At 47.9% G+C, this 27,550-nt stretch overlaps 2 protein-coding genes across 5 annotated transcripts in view; one reads left to right on the top strand and one right to left on the bottom strand.

The window, feature by feature from the left end:
* Nucleotides 1–93: 93 nt before the first annotated feature.
* NIPAL4 (NIPA like domain containing 4) lies at nucleotides 94–15,735 on the top strand. Its single transcript, XM_086852110.1, has 8 exons — nucleotides 94–250; nucleotides 2,255–2,503; nucleotides 4,324–4,380; nucleotides 5,327–5,417; nucleotides 6,561–6,721; nucleotides 6,820–7,403; nucleotides 7,829–8,661; nucleotides 15,118–15,735. Exons 1-7 carry the CDS (start codon nucleotides 214–216, stop codon nucleotides 7,838–7,840), a joined length of 1,191 nt encoding a protein of 396 aa, XP_086708236.1. The 5' UTR covers nucleotides 94–213; the 3' UTR covers nucleotides 7,841–8,661; nucleotides 15,118–15,735.
* Nucleotides 15,408–27,550, bottom strand: part of ADAM19 (ADAM metallopeptidase domain 19) — a 32,574-nt gene continuing 20,431 nt past the window's right edge. For all 4 annotated transcript variants that reach the window (XM_086852102.1, XM_086852105.1, XM_086852103.1 and 1 more), the window contains 12 exons: nucleotides 26,227–26,404; nucleotides 25,281–25,370; nucleotides 23,907–24,102; nucleotides 23,523–23,631; nucleotides 22,809–23,001; nucleotides 22,156–22,236; nucleotides 21,298–21,406; nucleotides 21,061–21,196; nucleotides 20,778–20,844; nucleotides 20,026–20,241; nucleotides 18,529–18,675; nucleotides 15,408–17,813 (listed from right to left, as the gene is read on the bottom strand). In XM_086852102.1, the coding sequence (XP_086708228.1) occupies nucleotides 17,739–17,813; nucleotides 18,529–18,675; nucleotides 20,026–20,241; nucleotides 20,778–20,844; nucleotides 21,061–21,196; nucleotides 21,298–21,406; nucleotides 22,156–22,236; nucleotides 22,809–23,001; nucleotides 23,523–23,631; nucleotides 23,907–24,102; nucleotides 25,281–25,370; nucleotides 26,227–26,404 (1,597 nt within the window). In that variant the 3' untranslated portion in view covers nucleotides 15,408–17,738. The remainder of the gene's footprint in view (nucleotides 17,814–18,528; nucleotides 18,676–20,025; nucleotides 20,242–20,777; nucleotides 20,845–21,060; nucleotides 21,197–21,297; nucleotides 21,407–22,155; nucleotides 22,237–22,808; nucleotides 23,002–23,522; nucleotides 23,632–23,906; nucleotides 24,103–25,280; nucleotides 25,371–26,226; nucleotides 26,405–27,550) is intronic.

Here is a 27,550-nt window from a genome sequence, read left to right as displayed (position 1 = left end):
ATGGGGACAAGGGCCGGGAGGAGGGTGACAAGGGCCGGGAGGATGGGGACAGGGGCTGGGGATGCGGGGGCTGGCCCAGGGGACGCTGCACAGCCCGGCAGGGCATTGCCAGCGCTCCCAGCCCAGCGAGGGGCCGGCCCGGGGAGGAGCGGGGCGGGCTCAGGTGTGCCCGGCCCTGCCCTCGGCCCGGGATGTGCTGGGGGCCGGAGAGCCATGGAGCCGCTGGAGACCAACAGCAGCTGCGGCAACGGTGGGTGCAGCCCGGGACACGGGACCGGGCCAGGACAGGACCGGGACCGGGCCAGGACCGGGGCAGGACCGGGGCAGGACCGGGGCAGGACCGGGACAGGACCGGGGCAGGACCGGGACAGGACCGGGGCAGGTCCGGGACCGGGTCAGGACAGGACCGGGACAGGACCGGGGCAGGACCGGGCCAGGACCGGGCCAGGACCGGGGCAGGGCCAGGACAGGACCGGGGCAGGGCCAGGACAGGACCGGGACAGGACCGGGGCAGGACCGGGACAGGACCGGGGCAGGTCCGGGACCGGGTCAGGACAGGACCGGGACAGGACCGGGACAGGACCGGGGCAGGTCCGGGACAGGACCGGGACAGGACCGGGACAGGACCGGGGCAGGTCCGGGACCGGGTCAGGACAGGACCGGGACAGGACCGGGGCAGGTCCGGGACAGGACCGGGACAGGACCGGGACAGGACCGGGACAGGACCGGGGCAGGTCCGGGATGGCGCGGCCGCTCCGGCCCGGATCCCTCGGCCTCGTCCCCCCGGCTTTGGGGCTGTCCTCTGTCACTGCTCTGCTTCGGGCTCTTTCCTGGCTTTGGGGGTTCTTTCCCTTTTTTTGAAGTCTGTGTAGGAATAGGGACACTTGAGCAGCCGGCAGCACAGCCCTCGAGTGCACAGAGAAACCAGGAGCTGGTTTTTCCCTTTAAGGATCCCTTTATCCAGTCGGTAGTCTCGCCATCCCGCTGCTTTATGCTTGTGCCCGGTAGTACCTTGTGGAGATTTTCACCCAACCGAGGAGGCAAGTTCCCCCCCCTTATACCCAAGGGAATATTTCCACGATCAAGAATGTTTTTCTAGTAGGAAAAAAAAAAGAAAAATATTATTAGGGAACCCTTGGAAAGTCATCTAGAAAGTCACTGGTATTTTTTCCTTTAGAAAAACGTTTATAGCCTGTTCAGATCCAAAACCTCAGCTGTGTGAGCTGGGGCCAGGGTTGCAGATGCTTAAGATCTAAGCCAGGCTTCTGGTTCAGGAAAAATGTGGGGCCCATGCCCAGGCTCCTGACACTGCTGGGAGCCATTCTGTGCTCCTGCCTGCAGAGACATAAATACTTGCTCTGTAATTCCTATGTGAGTCCAGGAAAAAAAAAAAATAAAACCAAAAAAAACCACCTGAAGTCTTTTACTACAAAGAGACTTTTGTACTCTACCTGATGTTCACAGTCACACCGCTTTTACTACACTTGGAGTAAAGATTGCGATGGGAAGATGTGCTGGGTGTGGTAGGAGTGCCAGGGGAGGAAGAAACTCTGCAATTTTCCCACCCCCACGCAGCAGCACACCTTGGCCAGAGCCACAGGGCTGCAGAGCTTTTGGTGTTAACAGCAGACACTGAGGCTGTTCTCAGTCCTTCCACACTGGCAGGACTGGCTTTGCTTTGGGGGCACTCAGGCACTCTGCAAAGAGAATAAAACCATTAAAGAGCAGAGGAAATGAATTGTCCGAGGTGAATCTGGTGTTGTCTTAGGACACAGCTCAGCACACAGAGCAGGAACAGATGCACAGTTACAAAGTGTTGGCATCACTCCACATTAAACCCGAAGTTACAACTGCTGATGAGCTGGCAGGTGTGAGGATTAGTTGGCTGGAAAGCACCAAAGCCTTTGGATCAACAAGGTTAAGTGTTGATAAAGCCTAGTTCAACCCCATCACTTTGCAGTTTGGTGGAGATACTCTGGCATATATATTTGGAAATTCAAATTACTTTTTGGAGGTCCTTGTGGCCTGCCAGCTTGGTATGTAGACTCATTCAGTGTCAAAGAGATGCCTGAACTGCAGGCCATAAATCTGTCAGACAACACCCTGCCATTTCCACATGAGAGTAAAGAGGTGTCCTGAGCTTTGGAGACCTTTGGGCAGCACGGGTGGCAGTGCAGGGGGACACCTGGATGAGCCCAGGGGAGCAGGGACAGTGTTGATAGTCATGTCAGTGATTTGCTGTTTTATTTCCAAGGCTCTCTGATCACTCTTTCGTGCCTTTCCCACCGGGTCGTGTGCCAAGTGATCAGCAGTGCTGTCCCAGCTGACCGTGTCCAGGACAATGGGACTTCAGGTAATTCCTGGATAACTCAGCTGGAAAACAATTATGGATTCTACATTGGCCTGGGCTTGGCTGTCTTCTCCAGCTTCCTCATCGGGAGCAGCGTCATCCTCAAGAAAAAGGGATTGCTACGGCTGGTGGAGAAGGGAGGCACCAGGGCAGGTAAGGCTTACCTGGGGGCAGGAGAGGGAGGGACCACCTGTTCCTAGGACTGCACACACAATCCAAATTCCAGCACTCCTGAGGCAAGGGAACACCTCTGGGTACAGTCAGTCTTCCATCAGCAATATAAATAGGAGCTTTTGTGGATGCATCTTTGTGGGTCAGACCCAGACAGCAGTGCTACGTGGGAGCTGAGGAGCTAATTTACAGCCTCTGTATTGGAAAGGAGCTAATTTACACTCTTGGCATTGGAAAGGAGCTAATTTACAGAGCCCTGCACTGGAAGAGTTCAGCTAAAAGCTGCATTCCCCTGCCTGGCACCACGAATTGCAAGTGATTGTCCTGTGAGACCAGACCTGCCTCCACAGCAGAGCAATGCATGCCCATCACCCAGCAATGTGCTAAAAGCTCTTTGAAGTGGGTCCCTTTGCAGAAAGCCTGCCCAGCCCGGAGCAGAGCAGCACAGCCCCACTCTTGCTCTCAGTGAAGCACCAGCAGCTTTGCCAGCAGGTCACCGGGACAGGGATGCAGCTCTGTGTGCTTGGATGGATTACAGGAGCCGTGTGTGAGCAGGACAGGCCGGCTCTCTGGGAGCCCTGTGGCTTCAGAAGGGATCCTTTGGAGCTGTGTTGCACAACAACCTGCAGATAACTTTCCTCTAGCACCAGGCTCTCAGGGTGAGGATGGGCAGTGGTGGAGCAGCGCTGCCTAGAGCACAATTGCGCTGTGGAATTGGACACATCCCATCAGCATTGCAAACGTGCTCCAGCAGCAGGGTAAGTCCTACCTGGCAGCTGACCTACTTGCATAACTGCAAAACAGAGCAATGATAATTAAAATACTGCTGCTTCCCACTTCTGACCTAGGAACAGTTCTTAAATAATCTTTCAGAGGATTTACCATCCCCATTTTGCTCTGTGCCCATATGGGACACAGGCATGGGATGATGAAGTGACTGTCCAGAGACAGCCAGCAAAGCTACCAACAGCATCTGAGCCACTGGGCAGTCCCAGCTCTATCTCCATCCTCTGTCACTCAGCTGGCCACATGCAGCTGCTGAACACAGATTTGGGGTTTGCTTTTTGACATTATATTTGCACAATGAAATGTCAGTTTTGCTTCAGCTGTAGATGTCTCTCTCCTTCCTTCCATGAACTCTTCCCACAGCAGAGCCAAGTGAGTAAAACAAGAGCAAACCCCTCCCTATGCTTCAGAATGTTTAACATTCTGAAAGGAATTAGAGATTAATGACAGAAAATTGCAACTGACAAAAAGAGTTCTTGGGAAAAACCCCGACCAAGCAAAAAGACCGTAAAACAAATAAACCAGCAATTTCTAAGGAATATCAAAGCATAACATTTGAACTTTAGCATTTATGGAGTTCTTGAGGAACCAGAGGAGGCTGAACTTTAGCAAAAGTGTCCAGAAGTCTTCCTGTTCAACATTTCATTGACCCTTGTCCTATCTCACCCCGCAATCTCTCAGTCCCTGTGTGTCACCCCTGCTATGTGAGCACATCACTTTCCTCCAAGGTAAGCCAAACACTGCTGTTACTGACAGCTCCAGCCAGGTCAGATTTATCAAAAACGTGGTCTCTCCCTGACCCAGCAAAAGCAGGGCTCACCATGTCAGCAGGCTCAAGCTCCTTATGTCCAACAGTGGCTTAGGACCAGTATTGGATTAGCTCCCAACACAGTCCATTCTTCCCTGTTCTTTTGTCACACTCTCCCCTTGCAATTTATCCCTCTCCAAAGGGGCATTCTCATCTCTTCCTCTGAAGAATATGGTTGTTAACTCCTGCATGTGCTTTTTTTCCCCAGGAGATGGAGGCCACGGCTACCTAAAGGACTGGCTCTGGTGGGCTGGCTTGTTAACCAGTAAGTAGGAGCTGTTTCCCTGGGTTTGCAGCTTTTCCAGGGCCTGTCCCTGTGAATGAGGTGTGGAACAAGCTGAGTATCGTGCTCAGCAGAGGTTCTTCAGGGAGAGGAGAGGCAGTCATCCACGCAGGATCTCCCTCTCCATCCTCCTGCAGGACTGGCAGGACCTGCTAGCTCAGTTTTACCTGATCAAAAGCGTGAAAAGCCAGGTTTAAATAGGGCAGCTAGCAGGTCTGTCTGTGTACCAGGCACAGGGCAAACAGCCTCCCCTGCATGCCTGGGGGCTCCAGGAATGAGCACACATACTGCAGCACAGGGAGATAACAAAGAGGTGTTACCTCTTCCCTTGAAAAAAACTTGCTTTCCCTTGAAACAAGAATTAAAACCTTCATTTCCTGCTGCAGTGTTTAGAGTATCTCCTAAAATTGGCTGGAATCTGCACAGGGAGCAGCAGATTTTACTACAGGGTGTTTCAGAGCCCTCTTTCCTGGCTCTCACCGTGGCAGCTGCAGCTCAAGGTGTCCTCACCTCGCTGTGCCCTCACTGTGAGCCAGCACAGCCTCACTGCTCAGGGACAGGGACAGCCCAGCCAGAGAGAGACCCCTCAGCCCCAGGGACATGGGGTAGAGGGGACAAGCAGCCCCCTCCCTTAACCCCACACAGCCTGGCTGGGCTGGGGGTTCATGAGCCCAGGTGGGTCAGCCCTGACCTGGCTCAGCCCTGGCACCCCCAGCCCTTCCCATGGAGGGGTTCCCTTCTCCAGGGATGCCTTTTTTCATCTGAGATTGATTTTCACCCACTGTCTGCCCCTGTTTAGCAGCAGGGTGAAACCCCCAGCATAAAACCCACGCTCCAAGTGACATCTTGCTGGTTTGCAAACGCCCAAGAGAAAACGCAGAAGGTGCTCTGTAACTCACTGGTATTTATTTTTCTTGTGTTTGTCTAGTGGGTGGAGGGGAAGCTGCCAACTTCGCTGCCTATGCCTTTGCTCCTGCAACTATTGTCACACCTCTGGGGGCTCTGAGCGTGCTCATAAGGTGATTTTTGTGTCTATAATTTGCAATTTGACTTTTATTTTTTTCTTTTCTGACTGTTTGACTTGTGAAAATAGACTTGAAGGGATACTAATATGATTTATTCTGTCCAAAGGGAAAAAAAAGTCTCAGTGTTTTCTAAAAAATGCTTTAAAAGTTGTTGTCCTTTTGGGGGATCATTTGGGAACCACTGAATTAAGTAGCTTGCCCTTCTGGAAATGCTGGATATGGAGAGCAGCCACAAACACTGCAGGTTAAATTATTGCAAATATCTGCATTACTTCATTCCTTATTCCAGCTCTTTAACCACTTAGGATTGGTAGGGTTTTAATGTTTGTTTGTTTGGTTTTGTTTTGTTTTTGTAATCAAGAGTACTAAAAATTCAAAAGGGTCAAAAATACCAAGCTTGTTTTCAAACTGCCTTTCACCTGCCTTTTATTTTATAAGCTTTTAGGGTCCTCTCATGTTGTAGGGTTTTATTCTTCTGGCTGTTCCCAAAAGGGCTGAAACCCTGTTTTATAGTTTTGTTTTTTTTAAATAGGAGATTCCTACCAAAATACATGGCTCTGGCTACTTAAGGTTTTATAGAAAGTCTGTATTATAAAATGCATAAGCAAACTGAGAGTTAGGACTGCTCTGGTGTCTTTCCCCAGATTATTTTTGGACAACTAGATATTTTTGCAGATATATCTGTATCCCCAGTACTTTCAGAGTTTCTCTGAGGCTTAATAGTGCTGATGATTTAATTGAAATTAACATAGCTTTTTTGTTGTTAGGCTCAGGTTTTTTCTCTGTTACACTGGCCCTTGAAGTAATTTTCTTGATCACTAAAAGCTTCATAATGCTCAGCAGCTCCTGAATGATTCTTCCAACCCTGAGAAAATATTTCTGAGGATGTGCTAAAAATTTTCAGCATTTTTGCACCTTGCTGACACAAGAGCTGTGATCTACAGGTCACACCTGCACCCCTGCAGGTTCAGCTGTGATAGATGCCATGTGATTGTGTGTTAACCCACTGGAATCCAACTAATTAACACCAAAATTGCATCCTTGTATCACATGGAAACATTCTTAAGTTTCTTAGAGCTGCTGCTCCTTCTTTAAAGGAGCGCAAAGCACCGGCTGACGTTTTCCTGTCCTGTGCAGTGCCATTCTGTCCTCATACTTGCTTGGAGAACGGCTCAACCTGCTGGGAAAGCTGGGCTGCCTGCTGAGCCTGGTGGGCAGCACTGTGATGGTCATACACGCCCCAGAGGACGAGGCGGTCACCACTCTGGAGGAAATGACTTCCAAGCTGAAGGAGCCGGGTACGCAGCCAGCCGTGTTTTCCCTCTCGGGGCTGGGCAGTGCAAACCTCTCCCCATGCCCACTGCTGGAGTTTTGACTTCTTCTCTCCCTCCTGCAGGTTTCCTGGCTTATGCTTCGATCCTCCTGGCTCTCTGCTTCCTCCTGATCTTCTTCCTCGCCCCCCGTTATGGCCAGAGCAACATCCTCGTCTACCTCACCATCTGCTCCGTTATCGGCGCCTTCTCCGTGTCCTCAGTCAAGGGCTTGGGAATTGCCATCAAGGGCTTCTTTGCTGGCCAGCCTGTGCTGCAGCACCCACTGACCTGGATCCTGGTCATCACGCTGGTGGCATCCATCACCACACAGATCAACTACCTCAACAAGTCTCTAGACATTTTCAACACCTCTTTGGTGTTCCCCATCTACTACGTGCTGTTCACCACCATCGTCATCGCCACTTCCATCATCCTCTTTAAGGAGTGGGTCACCATGACCGTGGTTGACATCATTGGCACAGTCTGTGGCTTCCTCACCATCATTTTGGGGGTGTTTTTACTCCATGCTTTCAAAGACATGGATGTCAGTTTAGGGAATTTACCCCAAGTCCTGCAGAATGAGCAGCCAGCACCGGTCACCAGAGATGACAAGAACATCCTGATAGAGGTGGACAACTCCAGCATTGCCCCAGAGGATAAACCCAAAGTATTCATGCTCTACATTAGGGATTTACACTCAGGGGACTGGAGGTTGGGTGGGTGATGTCAGTATTCCAGGTGCCAGGGGAAAATTTTAAAAAGGAAAAGCAGAAGATAAAATTAACTGTGTCTTTTCCAAAGTCAAATCTTTCTCCAGGCTTTTGGATGGGATCTCTGTCTTGGTGTGGCAGCAAAGGGTGTGCTTAATCCTCTCTGCACCCTAATACATGCAGCCACTGGAAACAAAAATCCTCTAGAAATACGATAGTGCTGGAACAAAGCTCCTCTCTGAGGCCCCTTCCCATCTCTTATTCTTGGCAGGGCTGATGTTTACCCTTCACTCCTTCCCCTGGCTGGCCACTGATGTCTCTGTTTCCAGGCCTGGATGGATCATTGATCAGTGGTTTTTGTCTTTTTTTGTTTCCTTTCTAGACACTTGCATGAACTCTAAAATACACACCAGCGTCTCAAGAGGAGGTGGGAGACAAGGACTGAACGGTGCTATTCAGACTCGGCTCATCCATGTTTAATCACTTGCTCTGCAAAGAAGGGGACGTGAATATGGGCAAAATATGGTGGATTTTGCAATAGCTGCTCACTCAGGCTCAGTGGCAGGACTCAAGCCATGGAGTATTTTTACAGAGAGATCTTCTCCAGCTTTTGTTTTTTTGTGAGGTGCAGGAGTTTCCCTGGAGCAGTGTTAATTATTTTTATGGGAGTTTTGTTTGTTGGGTTGTTTTTTTTTCCTGAGCTGCTCTGGTACCTAAGCCTTGGTGAAGTTGCTGGGCCTGACCCAGACCCCACCTGAGGAAGGGCAATTCCTGCTCAGGTTGGGGAGCTCTGGCAGGGCAAACACCAGGTCAAGAGAAACTCTACCACTGTCTCCAAGATTTCTCGTGACAATTTTTCCAGTCTGAAAGACCAAGTGATTTCAAATGTTAAATATTTTTCCCTCGGGAAATACCTTGACCTTGAAAAATCCCCCAAATTCTTTGAGCCCTAAGAGGTGTCCCGCTGTCCTCTGAAATGCTCACCTGATTATATCTGGGTGTGAGCATCACTGAGCAAATACAGTCTGGGGCTTTGGGAGAGAGGACAATGCAATCTATTTTAATAACATTTCAGTGCTATCTTTTTGGAATGTGGGAAGGGAAATAAAGGGGTTTTTTTTAAAAAAAAAACCACCAACAACAACATAGTTTCAGGTGGATCTGAAAGTTTTTCATTACTTCATCTTACTGGTGTAGCCCTAAAGGATGAAGAGTGTACTAGTTTGAAATCAAACCAGTGAGAGATCGCAAGTCAGAATTATAATTTAATAGGAAAATGATAAAAAGAATAAATGCAATAATATCAAAAACACTGACAGAGTCAGAATACAGCCTGGAACCCTGTTAGGGTGATGGTAGTCGTCCAGATGAGGTGGTCTTGTTGAAGCGTGATCCTCTGGAAGAAAGGGGGTCTGGTCTTCAGCTGAAAGTCCAGCAGTAGCTCCTGTCCTCTGGAAGTCCCGTAGGTAAGGGCTGCTGTGGTGTTCGAATTCTCAGCTTATATCCAGTATGGAATGCTTGGCTCCTCCCTCGGGGAGGAGCATCTCACAATGGGATGGTGAGTCATGAGATAAGGCCTTGATGAGCCATTAACAGAAAACAGTCCAGGAGGAAGTTATCTCTGAGTCATGCAGCAAGGCAGTGGTGGGCCCATTAACAGGGGACAATACAGGGGGAAGTTATCTATGAGTCATGGGGCAGGGCATTGATGGGCCCATTAACAGAAGGTAGCCCGGGGGGGGGGGGGGAGGCAGGGAGCACTGCCTCACCTGGTTTCAACAGTACATGAGGATGGTGATAGAATATACTGCAACCCAGGACATAATCCACCCCTTATTCTATTACCATCTACATAATTCCAAATCAGTACCTTCCTTAAACTTCACACACACACACACACATATATATATATATATACAATGGAACCTTACACACAGTTCTCACTTAAAATGAGGTCTCCTTGTGGCACACATCGGGTTTCTCCATCTTTCCGCATTACCCACTAAGTGCAACCAGGTCCTTGAGCGAAGACAATCTCACGGATAGGTTTGCTCTTGCCTGAGGTGGGATTAATCCAAACAGTCTTTCCTAACATACTTCTCATGTGTACCACAGGGACTTTATCTCCATCCACCGTGTGCAAGGGTTCAGACTGGGCAGGACCAGCTCGATTGATGGATCTTCTGGTGTTAACCATCCAGGTGGCCTTTGCTAAGTTCACTTCCCAATTTTTGAAGGTTCCTCCACCAAGTGCTTTTAGGGTAGTCTTGAGTAGTCTATTGCACCGTTCAACTTTCCCAGCAGCTGGTGCATGATAAGGGATATGATAGATCCATTCAATTCCATGTTCTCTGGCCCAAGTACTTACGAGGCTGTTCTTGAAATGCGTCCCGTTGTCTGACTCGATTCTCTCAGGGGTGCCATGTCTCTAAAGGACTTGCTTTTCCAGGCTCAAGATGGTGTTCCGGGCAGTAGCATGAGGCACAGGGTATGTCTCTAGCCATCCAGTGGTTGCTTCCACCATGGTCAACACGTAGCGCTTGCCTTGGCGGGTTTGGGGAAGGGTGATGTAGTCAATTTGCCAGGCTTCCCCATACCTGTACTTGGACCATCTTCCACCGTACCACAGAGGCTTCACCCGCTTGGCCTGTTTGATTGCAGCGCAGGTCTCGCAGTTGTGGATAACTTGTGAGATGCTGTCCATAGTAAGGTCCACCCCTCGCTCACGAGCTCATCGGTACGTTGCATCTCGTCCCTGATGACCAGAGGCATCATGGGCCCAACGAGCTAAAAATAATTCTCCCTTGTGCTGCCAGTCCAGATCTACCTGTGATATTTTCACCTTGGCAGCTCGATCCACCTGCTCATTGTTACGGTGCTCTTCATTAGCTCGACTTTTGGGTACATGAGCATCCACGTGTCGAACCTTCACGATCAGCTTCTCCACCCGAGCGGCGATGTCTTGCCAAATCTCAGCGGCCCAGATGGGTTTCTCTCTGCGCTGCCAGTTGGCTTTTCTCCATCGATCCAGCCATCCCCACAGAGCATTAGCTACTATCTAGGAGTCAGTGTAGAGATAGAGCCTCGGCCACTTCTCTCTTTCAGCAATATTTAAAGCCAGCTGGACAGCTTTAAGTTCTGCGACCTGACTCGATCCACCCTCTCCCTCGGTAGCTTGTGCAACTCGTCGTGTGGGGCTCTATACAGCAGCTTTCCATTTCCGGTTAGTGCTTACAATTCGGCAGGAACCATCGGTGAAGAGGGCATATCGTTTTTCACTCTCCGGTAGCTCATTATATGGTGGGGCTTCCTCAGCACGTGTCACTTGCTCTTCTTCTTCAGAAGATAATCTAAAAGTCTCACCTTCAGGCCAGTTTGTTATAATTTCCAGAATCTCAGGGCGGTTCAGGTTTCTAATACGGGCACGCTGTGTAATGAGGGCAATCCATTTGCTTCAAGTAGCATCGGTGGCATGATGCGTGGAAGGAATCTTTCCCTTGAACATCCACCCCAGCACCGGCAGTCGGGGTGCCAGAAGCAGCTGCGCTTCAGTACTAATGACCTCTGAGGCAGCTTGGACTCTTTCATAGGCGGCCAAAATTTCCTTCTCTGTTGGGGTGTAGTTGGCCTCGGATCCTCTGTAGCTTCGGCTCTAGAATCCCAGTGGTCGACCCCGAGTCTCACCAGGCACCTTCTGCCAAAGGCTCCAGGACAGACCATTGTTCCCGGCTGCAGAGTAGAGCACGTTTTTCACTTCTGGCCCCGTTCTGACTGGACCAAGGGCTACCGCATGAGCGATTTCCTGTTTGATCTGGGCGAAAGCTTGTTGTTGTTCAGGGCTCTAATGGAAATTGTTCTTCTTGCGGGTAACCAGGTAGAGAGGGCTCACAATCTGGCTATATTCAGGAATGTGCATTCTCTAAAAGCCTATGGCACCTAGGAAAGCTTGTGTTTCCTTCTTGTTGGTCGGTGGAGACATCGCAGTGATCTTATTGATGACTTCAGTGGGAATCTGACGCCGTCTATCTTGCCACTTTACCCCCAGGAACTGGATCTCCCGGGCAGGTCCCTTGACTTTGCTCCTCTTGATGGCAAAACCAGCCTTCAGGAGAATCTGGATGATCTTCTGTCCCTTCTCAAATACTTCTGCTGCCGTGTTCCCCCACACAATGATGTCATCAATGTACTGCAGGTGTTCTGGAGCCTCACCCTTTTCCAGCACAGTCTGGATCAGTCTATGGCAGATAGTAGGACTGTGCTTCCACCCCTGGGGCAATCGGTTCCAGGTATACTGCACACCCCTCTAGGTGAAGGCAAACTGAGGCCTGCACTCTGCTGCCAGAGGAATGGAGAAAAACGCATTTGCAATATTAATGGTCGCGTACCACTTTGCTGCTTTGGATTCCAGCTCATACTGAAGCTCCAGCATGTCTGGTACGGCTGCACTCAGTGGTGGCGTGACTTCATTCAGTCCACGGTAATCCACCGTCAGTCTCCATTCTCCACTGGACTTACGCACTGGCTATATGGGGCTGTTAAAGGGTGAACGAGCCTTGCTGACCACCCCTTGGCTCTCCAGCTCACGAATCATCGTATGGATGGGGACTACAGAGTCTCTGTCGGTGCGGTATTGCCGACGGTGCACTGTTGCTCTGGCAATTGGTACCTGTTGTTCTTCAACTCTCAGTAGTCTCACAGCAGAAGGGTTGTCTGAGAGACCAGGCAAGGTACTCAGTTGTCTGATGCCTTCTGTCTCTAGAGCAGCTATCCCAAAAGCCCAGCGATAACCTTTTGGGTCTTTGAAGTACCCGTTCCTGAGGTAATCTATGCCGAGGATGCATGGGGCCTCTGGACCAGTCACGATGGGGTGTTTCTGCCACTCATTCCCAGTTAAACTCACTTCAGCTTCCAGTACCGTGAGCTCCTGGGATCCCCCTGTCACCCCAGAAATAGAAATGGGTTCCGCTCTCACATACCTTGATGGCATTAGAGTGCATTGAGCGCCGGTATCAACCAAAGCCGTATATCTTTGTGGGTCAGATGTGCCAGGCCATCGGATCCACACTGTCCAATAGATTCGGTTGTCCCTCTCCTCTACCTGGCTAGAGGCAGGGACCCTCTAATCCTGGTCATGGTGCACGTTGCTCTCCTCCGGTGAATATGCTCTTGATGTCCCTTCAAGAGGATCACTCATATCATCATTTCTATACCTTCTGATGTTCTGGCCACGAGAGACCGGAGCGGCGCTGGCTCTAGATGAGCTCCTTGTGGTAGTTGTCCCTCTTTTTAGTTCACGTACCCGGGCTGCTAAGGAGGAGGTGGGTTTTCCATCCCACTTCTTCATGTCTTCTCCATGCTCCTGGAGAAAAAACCAGAGGTTACCTCGTGGAGTGTATCCTTTCTCCCTGGCTGGGGAATGCCTACTCCTAATAGCAGAGACTCTTGTTGGTTCTGGGGAGACGTGGTAAATTTCTTCCTTAAGTTCCTTTTTTAGTTTCTGATGGCCCTCTTCAATCAAGCTCCGGACTTGCTCAGCCAGCCTTGTTTCCACAGATGAGACATGGGTGCGAAACGGGGCAGTGACAGTGTCCTCGTAGATTCTTAGTTTATTGGCCAGGACACCCACCCTGTCCTCACCTTCCCTCCATTGCAGTGTTGCCAGGTAACGGGAGTACATCTCTGGTCCAAGCCGTGCAAATCTCAGCCACATCTGTGACGTGCACTGGACACTATCTGGGCTCTTAGGAAATCTCTCATCTTCTGCAAAAATGATCTTCAGCACAGCCAACTCCTTCAGGCATCGGATACCCTGTTCCATTGTGCTCCATTTTCCCTGGTGCACCTGGAGGTCTTCTTTGCAGAGGTATCTGTCCCTTACACTTGTCAGCAGTCGCCTCCAGAGGCTGAGAGTTTCTTGGGTTCTCCCAATCCCCTGGTCAATGACCACATCCCGGGACAGCGATCCCAGTTGCCTGGCCTCACTTCCATCCAGGATGGTGTCGTTTGCTGCAGCGTCCCAGATGCGGAGCAGCCAGGTTAGGATGGACTCGTTCGTCTGGCGGGTGAATTCCCTCCGCAGATCACGCAGCTCACCTAGGGATAGAGAGCGAGTGATAATCTCTGGTTCTGTCTCCTCCGCTGCGTGTGAAGGTCCTGCCTCACCCTCATCAGTCACTATGCGGACTGATTTGCTTTTTGATTTCTTTTTCTGAATGGGGGCAACTTCTACCGGTTTAGGCTGCTCTGGTTCGGTGACTGTTTGTGTGGAGGTGCTCATGGCCCTTTTGGTTCCTTTCTCCTCTGTGGTAGTCTGCGTAGACATGGACGCTGTTGTTTTGCTCTTGGTTCCTTTCTCCTCTGTGGCAGTCTGAGTGGACACGGATGCTGTTGCTTTGCTCTTGGTTTCTTTCTCCTCTGTGGCAGTCTGCGTAGACACGGACGCTGTGGCTTTGCTCTTGGTTCCTTTCTCCTCTGTGGCAGTCTGTGTGGTCATGGATGCTGTTGCTCTGCTCTTGGTTCTTTTCTCTTCCTCCTCAAGAAGACGCTGTACCACACCAAACAGTGCTTTGTTTCTAAGCATGGTGTACATGGTGCAGGCCATGCAGAGAAAACAAAACAGCAAGACTAGGCTGTCCTTGGCATCCAGAGAGAACTCAATATTTTTAAAAACTGCTGTGCTTGACCTGAAAGGCTGGAAGAAACCACTCTCCACTCTTCCCACCAAGGGCAGGGTGCGATTGTTGAGAAGGTCCCAGATGTAGCAGCCCAGACTAGGACAAGCAAACAAAATTGAGTATATATTCCGAATGGTATTCATTGCCTCACAGGTTATCATGCCATAAGCATAATAAACCAATAAAGCAATTCTCATACCATTCCCTGGTCTCAACAGGAGCAATACAACAGGCAAGTAGTTCCCCATGTGAGGGAAAATATAGAGAGCAAGATACAGTACTCATATAGACAAGCCAACCACCATGGTGGATAGGTTTCTGTTAATATGAAATTGCAATTCTGACTTTCTCTCAGGTTAATGCCCCACGTTGGGCGCCAAAATATGTACTAGTTTGAAATCAAACCAGTGAGAGATCGCAAGTCAGAATTATAATTTAATAGGAAAATGATAAAAAGAATAAATGCAATAATATCAAAAACACTGACAGAGTCAGAATACAGCCTGGAACCCTGTTAGGGTGATGGTAGTCGTCCAGATGAGGTGGTCTTGTTGAAGCGTGATCCTCTGGAAGAAAGGGGGTCTGGTCTTCAGCTGAAAGTCCAGCAGTAGCTCCTGTCCTCTGGAAGTCCCGTAGGTAAGGGCTGCTGTGGTGTTCGAATTCTCAGCTTATATCCAGTATGGAATGCTTGGCTCCTCCCTCGGGGAGGAGCATCTCACAATGGGATGGTGAGTCATGAGATAAGGCCTTGATGAGCCATTAACAGAAAACAGTCCAGGAGGAAGTTATCTCTGAGTCATGCAGCAAGGCAGTGGTGGGCCCATTAACAGGGGACAATACAGGGGGAAGTTATCTATGAGTCATGGGGCAGGGCATTGATGGGCCCATTAACAGAAGGTAGCCCGGGGGGGGGGGGGGAGGCAGGGAGCACTGCCTCACCTGGTTTCAACAGTACATGAGGATGGTGATAGAATATACTGCAACCCAGGACAAAGAGGCTGAGAGACAGCTGAGAGCAACAAAGAGCATCTGGAGCAGAGTAAAACAGCAGCGACCTCCTTTGGTGGCAGAAAATAATCCAAGTCACTCACTCCAGCTTTGGTTTTGGCATCCTAATCAGTGTGGTGCTTTGTGCATTTTATTTTAGAAAATGGCTGTAAATGGGACTCATCTTTCTTTACTCTAGAAGTGCATTTCTTTAAAGCAATCCTGCCATCCCTGGAGAAATACCATGTAGAAAATGAAGATTTGAACTGAGGTAATGAAATAATAGACAGTGAAAGAGTATTTGTTAATGACAACCAGCAAATTTTATTAAAACTAGGCAAAAGGCACAATGAATTGCATTCTTCAAGTATTTGCATAGATGCATAGAGAGCATTATTGTAAACCATTAACATCTGGACGGAAGAAAGTGAGATGTATTTTGTTATAAGTTCTCCTAAGTAATATTATCTTTCAAAAAAATCAGGTTTTACCATCTTTTACTCCTCCTACAGTTCCCCTGGTCTCATTCACTCAACTTGCACACATCTGAAAATTTAAAAGGACTTACTTAAAATTACCTTTTGGAGATTTTGGTGATATTCCAGCAATAAAGTTTTCTATTAGAGTTTGGGCATGTCCAGTTGTTCTCTGAGCACTGTGTGTCAGAGACCTTGATCCCATGCTCACATGAAATGCAGTGAAAATAATTTTAGTGACTTTTAGTGGCCATTTGCTGAATATCAGGGGTTGGAGAAGAAGTGCTGCTGCCCTCAGTACGGGCTCAGATATGAGATCAAGTTCTTGTGGTTGAATCAACAATTACAGTGTATGTACAGCCCTGCACTGTGAGCAGCCAAACCTGCCATTACATACCAAGAAACAACAAGTTTGGGGGTTGTTTGAATACACATCTTTATATGTAATATACCCCAACTAAGGAAAAAGACAAAAGCTGTTGTCTTTTCCTTGCCCTCCCTCATTTCAGAAATAAGTTTTTTAGATTGGTTTGTTTTCCAGGCACATAGAAGGTAAGAAAAGGTTTAAAATTGATAAGGAATAATCTGTGAGAATTTCAAGACACACCATGTGAACTGTTTCCTTGTGGAGAAAGAGGTAGTAAAGTTGTGAAAACTAATGTGACTTAAGTCATCCTACAGATACACTTCTACATATAACTACAGATTTAATGAGTTCTTAGGGTTTATCTGGGATTTCTTTAATGAGCAGATCTTAGGGAAAGAGAACCAGCAAACAAGACTCATTTTCTTTATGCCAATAATACAGTTTCTCACATGTGGAGCAGCAGTCATGCTCTTTGAGGATTTGTCTATAATAAATGAGACACAAGAGGACTGTTGTAACCACAGCTCCAGATTTCCCTGTGTTCTCATAGGGAATAATTTCAAGAAAAAAAAAATCTGGCATAACAAAAGGTCTTATTTTTAAAATCCTGAGGAAATTAAAAAAAAAAAACAAAAAACACATACAAAAGCCAAACTATTAGGAGAAGAAAAAACTAAATTCATAAGGGAGGGTCCTCAGGGTCAGAACCATCAGCTGTTTAAAGTGCACACAGACAGCTCTCTCCATCCATGGCCTGGAGAAAAAGCCTGGAGGAAGAGAGCTGCCCTACAAAAGCACCATGTGTTGTGTTAATATTTTGGCTGTTTCCCAACCTGGCCATTCTTCAGGTAGGTTTCTCACTACTTTGGGGAGCAGACAGCTGAGTTACAGCTCAGCACAAACCAAAGCCTGAGGAGACACATGCAAAACCATCTCCTGCTCACAGTACCACACGCTGCAGAGGGGTCTCAGCGCTGCCTTCTGCTGAGCTTCCTGCTGGCCTTTTGCTCTGGATCTGGGCCAGAGCTGCCCTGTCGTACCTTGAGTGTGTCCCAATGCCAAGGATTGGAGCTCATGGGCCATGCTGGGGCTGCTTTTGGGATTTACAGCAGCAAGGGAAGACAAGCAAGTGCTGGAGGACAGAAGGGTTGCAACGCTCCTGCTGAAGAGGGTTATGTGGGGAAAACAATCCCCTCTGCTAAAGCTGATCAAAACACACAGTGGCTCCACAAATTATATTTCCACAGTTGGCTCCCTGTTGGGGCCCCATTTGCCACCCCCTGTAAACAGAATAAACTGAAGAATGTTATCACCAGCTGCCTTGTGCTCTCCCCAGAGGCAGTGGGTTCTGTATAGCACCAATATGCTCCTGCAGCTGCATGGGGGGGCTGAGGAAGCCAACAGGGCTCACATGAAAGCCCATTGGGGCCAGCACCTGCACTCACAGCTTGTTCTCCCTGGTAACACTTAAATAACTGATTAAAAACACGTGAAAACCCCATCACCCCATCCCTGCACTGGATATTGCACAACAATATTTAAATACCGTATAAACAAGTCATCCCTACGTGGAAAAGGCAGAGAGGGTCCAGCTGAGCCTGGCGTGTACCTGGGGCGGCAGCCCTGCCATGCCTGACTGCAGCCTGGTGAGTCACAGAGGAAAGAGGGGTGGGGCAGGAGGAGAGGAACTGAGACACTGTCCTGGCAGTGAAGGTGTGAGTGTGGCTTTGGGTGATGAAGGCCATCCAGTGCCCTGTGAAGGCCAGAGCCAGCCAGGAACAAGCTGCTTCAGGAATGCCCACGGGAGCCTGGCTGTCCCATTTTCAAGTTGTTCAGTGCTCCAGCTGTCCAGGCACCAGCATTCTGGGTGAGATGGAAAAAGGGGAAAAGGAGTGAGCACTGAGGGAAGAACAGGTGCCATCCTCACCCTCTCTTGGAGCTGATGTTAGCCTGTCTGTATTCACAACCCAATGCTTCACACAGGAACTCTCCCACAAGGAAGTTCCTGTAGTTTTCTCCATCTTCCACAGCTGGCCTCCAGTATATTGCAGACTGGAGACAACATAACTGTGCTGTGTGGAGATGTTTTGTGGCAAAGGGCCCACTGAACACAGTGCCTAGAAATCCCTTATTAAATGCCTGTATTCAGGATGATTTTTTGAAACACTCCCTGCAGAGAAAGCATCTCCTTAGCCACAGCTAGAGAGGCTGGAAAGAATTTTTGTTCTTTATTGGGATCTTCAAGTCTTGTGTGAATCTTCGTGTTTTGTTGCTCCTCACTAACACTTCTGGGTCCCACAGCCCTTGACCCCATTTCTCTGCCCCACTCACATAAATGCCTGAGGAAGTGTCCAGGGACATGGGAGGACTGAATTCACTGTTTTGCTCAACTCAATAAATTCTTAATATGAAACAAGTAAAAATAGAGACCCCCTGCAATAAAGGTGACCAACCCACAGCCTCTCTGTCTCCACCCACCTGAGCTGTGCACGAAGGTGTTTTGCAGGCTGATATTCCCTTCAGAGCATTTCAGAGCCCAGGGGTGAGTGGTGCTTCCCACCACCCTCTCAGTGCCTACCTCTGCCTTGGGCTGGAGGTGTGCTGGGGCTCTGGAGCGGCCAGGAGGCAGTGGGACAGCTGGGCTGCTCCCCTGCCAGCCTCTGGATCGGGATGGGATGGGGTTCGCTGGCAGAGCTCTCTGCGGTGGCCGGGGCCTTGAAATATCCTACGGAAGAAAGAGTTTTGAATTTAAGCCTTAACTTTTGGAAGTAATAGGTGATCTGTGTTCCAGAACCTTTTTAATTAGCCACATTAACTGATGCACTTCATGGCTGGAAGCAAGTTCCACACACATACATTCACTGTTTGTTTGCCTATACAATACCTGTAAACACTATGTATGTGCATGCTCTTGTGCCCATACAAACACACACAGACCCACAAGCAGCTATTATTTGTTTGTTCACACAGCTGTCCCTAATAGGATGCTCAGAGCATTGTATTTTCCATTCATCTAATGAATTTCAGTGGAAAGCATGTCCCATGGGGAGAAGTTACCCCCACAAGAGCCAATTGCCTGTTGTTGCTCAGGCTCTGTGCTAAGCTGCTGCCTTACAGGTGTTGATTGAACAAACACAGCTGCACTCATGACCTGGAGGGCACCCAAAATCCCTGCAGCCTCCTCAGACTATGCATAAATGCAATGCTTGATGGCTTGGGGATCTATTGCTCTCCAAGGATCTTGCCCTGTGACTCCAGGAAGGACAAGGCAGACTAAATTCCACTGACTGCCGAGTCTGAAGAGCTCCTATAGGAATAGCAAGAAAGCAAATCTGGCAGATGCTGCAAACATCTAGGAAGGACACTGCAACTAGCAAAAAATGACATGAATTATTTCCCCTGTGTCTTCCCCAACTCGTGGCTCTCCACTAACCCAGAAACAGCAAGGTTTCTCCTGGAAATCCTATGAAAAGTGTTCCATCTCATAAGGCTGACTGAGATAAAGAGACTGGATAGGGAAGGAACAAAAAGGAGATCAAGGGGAACTTGTCAACAAGCAGCTGGGAAGGATACCTATTCCTTATTAACAACACTCAGCTTCCTGCTTTTGTTTTAGTTTTCTTTCCTGCTGAAGTGCTGGCTGTTCACAGGAACAATGGAGCTAGAAACATTTGCTGAGATTTTCCTCCATAGTGTTTGTTTTCCTCCGTGTCCTTCAGAGAGAGACTGCCTTGGAGCCAGCCTCCTGCTGTAACTGGGCCCTTTGTTCTTTGAGGGACCCAATATCATAATACTATTTTGCAAAATGGGTTTAAGTCAGTCTGAGTGATTTATCATCTTCCCAATAAGAAGGTAAGTTTAGAACATAGTAAGTTCCATAGTAAGTTTAGAACAGAGCTGCCAGCAAAAGAAATAAATCTTTCCTTTTAACCTTCAAAATAACCTCATGGAGAAGATGCTCACATCAGATGGGGCCAGTCTGGGTCAAGACTAACAGTTCCCCCAGGGTGAGAGGCTTCACCAGAACAAACCTCCCACTAAACAGCACCCACAGGACAGCAGCAGGACTCCATACCTGAGAGGTTGGAGGTTTGGGAGCAGGAGGTGCTGGTCTGCTTGGGGGTGTCCTCCTGGGAATGTCCTTTGGAAGTGCCGGCTGCACCGGTCCCATGGGCTGCCCCACACTGCAGCTGTGGCTGCCAGAGAACGTGGGTGGCTGCTGTCTGTTCATCTGGAGCCCTGGAGCTTGATGAGAAGGAGGTTTGGGTGGGATTTCAGGGAAGCCAATCACCTGTGCAGAGAAGACACAAATCCTCATGTATTTCCACTTCAAACCACCCTTTATACTCACTGCGACACTTCTGAGGATCTGTGTGAGGTCTGAGACAGAGTAGAAAATATTGCCTGAAACACCAGCATGTGTTGTGTATGTCTGGTTGGTGTTGATTAGATGGGCTGGGACAACTTGGGATCATAAGGCAGAAATGGAAATCAAGAGAACAGATAATCCAGGCATCAGTGTGACACTTGCAAACAAACCCAAGGTTTGCCATTTCTCCAGTTTTGAGGTGGGGGATGTGACAATAGAGGATCCATCAGGAGAGACAAGCAGCCACACAGGCCTGGCCAAATCCCAGCCTTTGAGGAAATCACTAGGAACAGGTGCTACACTCAGCTTGCACTGACTTTCAGCCACGTATGATGTCAGTCTCCTTTCCCATCCTTTGATAAAACAACTCCCTAACTCCAGCATGAGGGGAAACCACATCCCACACCTTGGGGCAGCTGCCTCTCTGCCCTGCAGGTGGAAGCTGCCCCTGCCCCTACCTTCCTCTGCTGCTGGGGGGTTCTCAGCTTGAAGGCAGGGTTTGCATGCCCAGTTCCAGAGGTGTCACTGACAACGAGAGAAAGAAAAGAGTGTTAATGTCTAGATATGTTTCCTCCTTTATTTTCCTGTATTTACTACTTTGTCTTCACTGGAGTGAAAAATGAGAAGCCAATAGTGACTGTAACGAATCAATTTAGTGACATTCCTCACAGCACTTGCAATGTCTCTTCTGTCCTGGCAGGAGGGGGGCCAAGCAGACAAGGCCCAGCACTGACAACTTACCTGAATTGAGGTGTCTTCTTCAGAGAGCAGATGGAAAATTTACTCCAGCATTTCAGATAATAGAATAAAAACAAGATTCCTTTGAGAAGGAGAATGGGAGCCAGGATTGCCAGAGCTATCACAACCGCTGAAGAGCCTGAGGGCAAGAAAGTAGAGGTTTTTAAAAAGGTAAACTCTTTTCTGCCAACCAACTCAAGTCTTCTGAAGTGGCCCCATAGCAGAGCTGGTCCCTCTCACCTTCAGGCAGAGGAGGACCACTGTCCAAGCTTCCTCCTGTCCCCTCCTTGTTGCAGAATGGGGGGGCCCACCCCGGGTTGCAATGGCAGTTCTTGTTGTTGTTGCACACCTGGAGTGGGGAGATTCAGAGATTCAAGTGGAAGCTACTAAGAAACCTGCAGGTGAAAACAAATTAAGCTCTTGCTGAATTAAACACTACAGGAGAGGCTCCAGTGGGAGCTGAGTGCCTGGAAATTCTTTTCTTAAAGGAATGGAAGTGCCTTTAATTTCCTCAAAAATTCTCCCTTTCTCCAAAAGACAAGGGTTCTTCAGCTGGAGTGCCAATAACCCAAATTCAGCAGAAAAGAAGCATTTAGAAATGCCTTTCTCTTATCTCTAAACTGAAGGACATGATTTTTCCCTTTCATCAAATGAAGATTTATTATTTTTTTAGGCTTAAGAGCTTGGCCCATTGGTATTTGTCTTTTCTTTCCATCCCCTGGGGGCTTTATCCCAAAGCAATTTGGGATAAACTTCCCTAAATGTTATTTTTTGCTATGTTTTTTTCTTTAGTAAGTCTGATACTTTTTACTCAACCTAAACTCAGCCCAGGATATTTTTCTTTAAGATTACTCCTTGTTTTTCATTTATTGCAATTCATATCCCTGCAACAGACCTCCTTAAATCCTATGTCAAAGGGACATTCATGGACCAGAAAATGCATCAAACAGGATATAAATATGCAAACTGATAGCCAAGAAGCCAAAGTCCAGAGCAAACGCAAGGAAGGTATCAGAACGGAGCTGAACAAGCAGCCACAGAAGAATGGAAGCCTATCCTGCTTCAGCCTGGAATGGAGATGAAAAAGAAGACACTTACTCCGTGCCCGTGGCACTTCTTGCTACAGCTCTCAGAATCAAAGACGATGGACGTGTTCTGGCAGCGCCCCTCAAAGCAAACCTGCACAAAAAGCACCCAAAAAACTCAGAGTTAGCTCTCTGAGTTGTCTACCATGTCACTGCCTCGTACTGTTTTGTGACTTGTAGGTCCCAGACACCTTGGAAATACAACTAATTAATTCCCTGGGCAGAACAGGAAATGAAGTTAACCTGGTTCCCAAGCAAACAGTTAATCACTACCCTAAATCCCAGTCAATGTGAATCAGAGAGAAGTGGGAGCTCAGCTGGCATCAGCTTGGCCATGCCTATGTGGCAAGTCCCTGAAGGAGCTCTCACATGTCTTGGTTTTCAACTGTGTCTCATCTTTAAGTGAGACAACTTCAACCAACTAGCAAATCCCAGATTTAGCACTGGCCCTGAACTTCATCTGGCAAAGACATAAAGCCTTTGGGGTGTGTCCTTCCATCACTTCTCTGAAGCCTCTAAGGAATTATTTTTCCAACAAATACAGAAATCTCCTAGAAAAGCATTAGACATAAAAGATTAATAGCTTGATAACCACAAAGCACATTCTGGCTGGAAAAGTGATACTCTGAACCTCCCCCAAGCCACTCTAGGCAGAACTGTACCTACATGATGGCTCCCACACTTTGTTCCTGTCAACACCAAGCCAGGGTCCAGCATCTCCTTCTCTTCACTGTCGGATCTGTACACGTGTGTCCCCCGGCACCGCTGCGTGTTCACAGTGGTGTCTATGGGCACTGCATTGGGCTGCAGGGGCTTGAAAGCAGAGCTCTGGCACTGGATCTTCCCACATTTAGCATCTCTGGTTTCAAAAAAAACGCTAAAGTGATTATTCCTGGCTTGCTGAATGCTTTGCAGACATGAGCTCTAAATGTAAATTAAAGCAGCAGTGCTGAGTCATTGTTAAATGAGCAGGCACCTCCCATGAATTATCCCAAGCAACAGTGTCTGATGGATAGTGATGGTACCACCCCACAGTCCCCATGGATGGGGGATGTCCCCACGGATGGCCAACCTCAACAAAATCAGAAGTAAGACTAAGAATTTTTTTGTCTCAGTTAGAAAGTCACATTTATCTTAGAGATTAAAAAAAAATCCCCCCTCTTCTGTTGATTTGGAAGAATACCAACTAGATGTTTGAAAATGGTGAACTGAAAGTTTCAGCTGTAAGGGCTGCAAGTCCCACAGGGATGCAGCTGCTTTCCCAGGAGGCAGAGGGAGGGAGTGAACCAATGCATGGATCACTTTTATCTTCTGGCCTATAATTTTGCAACATATAAAAACATCTTCTCCAGTGAGCAACCCTGGGCTGCCACTCTGTACCTCATCTCACACTTCCTGTAATTCCCGTAGATGTCTTTCCCACAGTTCCCATAGATGTCTCCAGCAGCATTGACCTTCTCAAAGCAGGCATCTGGTGCTGGCTGTGCTCCTGCATGGAAGAGACTCAAGTGGCTGCTTCATCTCACCCCATGCCAACCACTCACTTCTCCTTTTTCTGGAATGGTTGGAGCACGGGAAATTTTTTGCTGTCTCCTCCACGTGAGTAAGGCAGGAGAAAAGGCTCCTCAGACTCTGCTACTGACAGCAGGGATGGAAGGTACTCCTGCCTTGCACAGGGTGAGGAACAGCAGGGTGAGGAGCAGCAGGAGTAGAACATTTGCTGGCTTAAAGGACAGCACGTTTTGCTGCAGGCAGTGTCCTTACCAGGCCCCCAGAGCTGCACACACTGGTCCCTGTAGGTGAGGCACATGCCACTGTAGCAATAGGCCTTTCCTCCATCGCAGGGAGCCCCATCGATCTGGTAAGAGTTGAGGGGGCAGAATGGGGACTCGCCAGTGCAATATTCTGGGAGGTCACAGAGTCCTGATCTCTTCCTGCAGGGAGTTCCTGGAGACATCAGCTGAAAAGAGGCAGTGGGAAAACCCAGAATTATCTCTTGGCTCCTCTGTGGTTTCATGTCTGTAGATAAGGCAGAACCTTGCGTGTGTCACTTTGTCTTCCTTGTCTAAGGTTTTTTGAGGTCAGCAGTGACTCGTGCCTCAGGGACTTCATTAGCTGGGTGAACTGTGTAGAATAAAATTAATGACTGGATCCCTTCCCCAGGCAGCAATGAGATCATGCACAGAACAGAACACTGTCAGATCTCATGGGGACACTGATCCATCTCACTCTACCCTAGAGTAGGATCCAATTTACCTGAACAATTTCTGACAGATGTTTGTATAATCTGTTCTCAAAACCTCCCTTGTTGGGAATTTTGTTTCTGTGTTTGCCTGTCATTTCTGCTGGAGACATTTTCCTGATGCATAACTTATGTCTCCCTTGCTAATGAGTTTACTCAGTTCATTCTTCTCTTGTCCACCACACACATGGAGAACAAAGGGCATTCACATCTGGCAAAGTTGCATTTGGGAGGTTGCTCCAAGTGAGTCCAGGTGGATTTCTGGAAATAGTTTTCCCCATGCTCAGGATAGGTCAGTAAGAGTATGCAGTCAATGTGCAAACAGAAAGATGAGCTTAAGAGAAATGTTTGCCTATGTTCGTTTTTGAGTTAACTTGTAGTCAAATTTGAGATCTTTGGCTCCAAAACCAGAAACACATTTTAACCAGTCAGTGTAAGGAAAGCTGAGATTTAAAATGATACTCTTTGCCAACAGTTCTTCAGCAAACACCTGAAGGACTTCAATTGCACCCCAGAAAAGAGCAAACACAGCATCCAGCCTAATCCCTGGAGGAAGTGTTTGCTCCAAGAGCTCTGTCTAGATTTCTTCTAGAGCCAATGGAGAGAAATATCGGCTCTGATTTATCCCTCAGTGTTTAAGAGAGGCAGTGTGACTTCACTCCAGCAGCATTCACAGCTCATCTTAAAATATCATAGGAGTAAATTTAATCAGCCAGAAGAAAGGACCCCACTAGTCGGATTACACTTACAGCTGTTGCACCTAAAGAAAAATCAAACCAGATGAGGACTCAAACTCCACACTTGGCTGTGTTTTCTCCCCTTCCCCCTCCAGTTTTCAGCCTCACACTTGCTCCCCTCTTACTTCCTTTCCTCTTAGGGAAACCCAGAGATCCCACCTTGCACTGATGGCAGCAGCTGCCATGGGCACATTCAGCACCAGGTTTCAGGGAGCAGGTCCTGGGGTCACAGCAGGGGTTCCTGCAGTCCTGGAAGACAGTGAGATGCAGCAGAGCTCACAGGGCAGATCTGAGGCTGGCACTGACGTGTTCTCACACACAAAGTAACATCCTCCCTTCCACATTCTCTTGTGGCACCCAGAACGAGCCAAATGCCAGCACTGCACAGCCAACTTCTGATGGGCAGATGGGATACAGCTGCTGTGCTTATCACATCTGGGAGTCTGGGCTGCTGGCTCCAGCTCCCTCTTCTCTTTTATTAATTATTATTAATTTTATTAATAGTTATTAATTATTAATTTCTGTTTCTCTGAGGCAAAGGATGCATTTGCAGAAGTGAGATGCAGAGTGGATTTGCTGAGAGAAGCCCCATCCTTAACAAGAGTGGAGCCATAGGTAAAGTGAACTTATATAAGAAAGTGGAACATCTGGAAGGATTTTTCCACTGAAAGGGCTGTTAAGCATTGGGATGGGCTGCCCAGGGAGGCAGTGGAGTCACTGACCCTGGAGATATTCATGAAATGACTGGATGTGGCTTGGGTCACAGGTTGGACTTGATGATCTTGGAGGTCCTGCCCAACCTAAATAAATCTGTGAATCTGTGACCTAAAATAATTTTTTCATCTCCTTTTTAAACAAGGTTTTGATCACCTCTGTTCAGCCCTGGACCACTCCATCCCTGACTTCTGGGGTGGATTTTACCACACACTGTGAAGTCAGATGTCATATTTTAGAACCTTGATTTACATTTACATACAGGGAAGATATTTTTGTCTCCTGCACAAAGAAAAGCTGATTACAGATCACATAACCATATTTGCAAAATACATAATAAAAACACTGTGTCCCACTAAACCCCAAATGGTTGGATCTGAACAATTGTTACCTCCACCTCTCCACAGTCACACTCCTCCCCTTCTTCCAAGTAGCCATTTCCACATTTCCCTCCACCATACATTCTTTTGGTGTCTGGCATATTGGAGAGACACATCCCTCCACCAGACTGCAGGTACTTCTCCAGCTCTTGTCTGTTGCACTGGTTGAACACCTTAGGGAATGGGTGCCTGAATACAGAGAGGGTGGAAAAACATGAAGACAGGTCTGGACAGTGGTTTAGAGAAGCAAAAAGGAGCACATGCAGATCCTGGCAAGTGCCAAAGGACACAGGTCTCTCCCTGAAATTCTTGGAGTTGTGCTAAAGCAGATTGATTTCCTGTGCCTGCATTACACTTGAAGACAAGGTGAGACTGCACTGCAAGATGGCTTAATAATATAATTGCCTTAAAAAAGAAACTTTATAGAACCAAAATATGTTAAGTTACATTTGGCTGTTATTGCTGATAAGCATAGCTGTCCTCTCCTCCTTAGTACTGGAGCTGTAGCTTATTCCTGCTTGAACAAGCCTGAGACTCCAGCACTCGACCTGTGAATAACTCCCTGTGAGCCTAACTGCTAAAAATAATCTTTAATTTTTCCTATCTACCATCTCATTTTGAAGAATGTGAATATTTTTTGTGACATGAATTATTAATTTCTGTTGCTACAATGCCTGTGCACTCCATGTGTGGCTGTGCACGTGTGTGGATGGGATGTTGCGTCTCTACTTTGCGTGCCACTGTGCTTTCACTTCTCACCCAAATAGTTTTGGAGGAAATGATGCACATGAAAGAAGATGCCTATGGAAAAAAAAAAAAAATAAAATCTGTTTAAACAGAGGAAGGCTTGAGGAAATGGTGAATGTAGTTTTAAGTGTAAGGGTCCCTCTGGCATGTTTCGTGACTGAATTGTAGAAATCTTTATGTTTCCTCATCCAAAATCAAATTTGGAATTCCTATGGGCTTCCAGATCTACTCTTGCTTCCCCTTTCTCTCAAAGACTTCTTTCCTGTTAAACACAGGCTCTCAGAACCAAGGAGTATTCTTAAGAAAAGGGAACACAAAAATTTTCAATTTTTGCCAGACAGTTCAGAGCTCCACTTTTAAATGCTGCCGTTACCAAAGGCCAGTCTCAGGCAGGAATCTGTTCCTTGGGAGTTAGCAAATTTCTACTGCTCCATGACCCAGGGTTTGTCCAGCAATTTTTTGTCTATAAACACTGACTCCAGCAGGCAGAAACAAACCCATCTTCACTCTACATTTCTAATTCTTACTCCACCAAGACTCTTGTAACAAAGTGCTTTGCATTCCTCCTTGAGCCCATGCAAGATGAAC

The sequence above is a fragment of the Cyanistes caeruleus genome, chromosome 15 (genome assembly GCF_971803275.1).
Source record: "Cyanistes caeruleus chromosome 15, bCyaCae1.hap1.1, whole genome shotgun sequence".
NCBI classification, from domain to species: Eukaryota; Metazoa; Chordata; class Aves; order Passeriformes; family Paridae; genus Cyanistes; species Cyanistes caeruleus.
This window is presented reverse-complemented; position numbering and strand designations above follow the sequence as displayed.

Bases quoted from the DNA above. Each gene is read 5' to 3' on its own strand.
- NIPAL4 (XM_086852110.1), top strand. From the start codon at position 214: ATGGAGCCGCTGGAGACCAACAGCAGCTGCGGCAACG. The intron at 251-2,254 runs GTGGGTGCAGCC...TTTATTTCCAAG, and splicing joins CAACAGCAGCTGCGGCAACG to GCTCTCTGATCACTCTTTCG. The intron at 4,381-5,326 runs GTAAGTAGGAGC...GTGTTTGTCTAG, and splicing joins GTGGGCTGGCTTGTTAACCA to TGGGTGGAGGGGAAGCTGCC.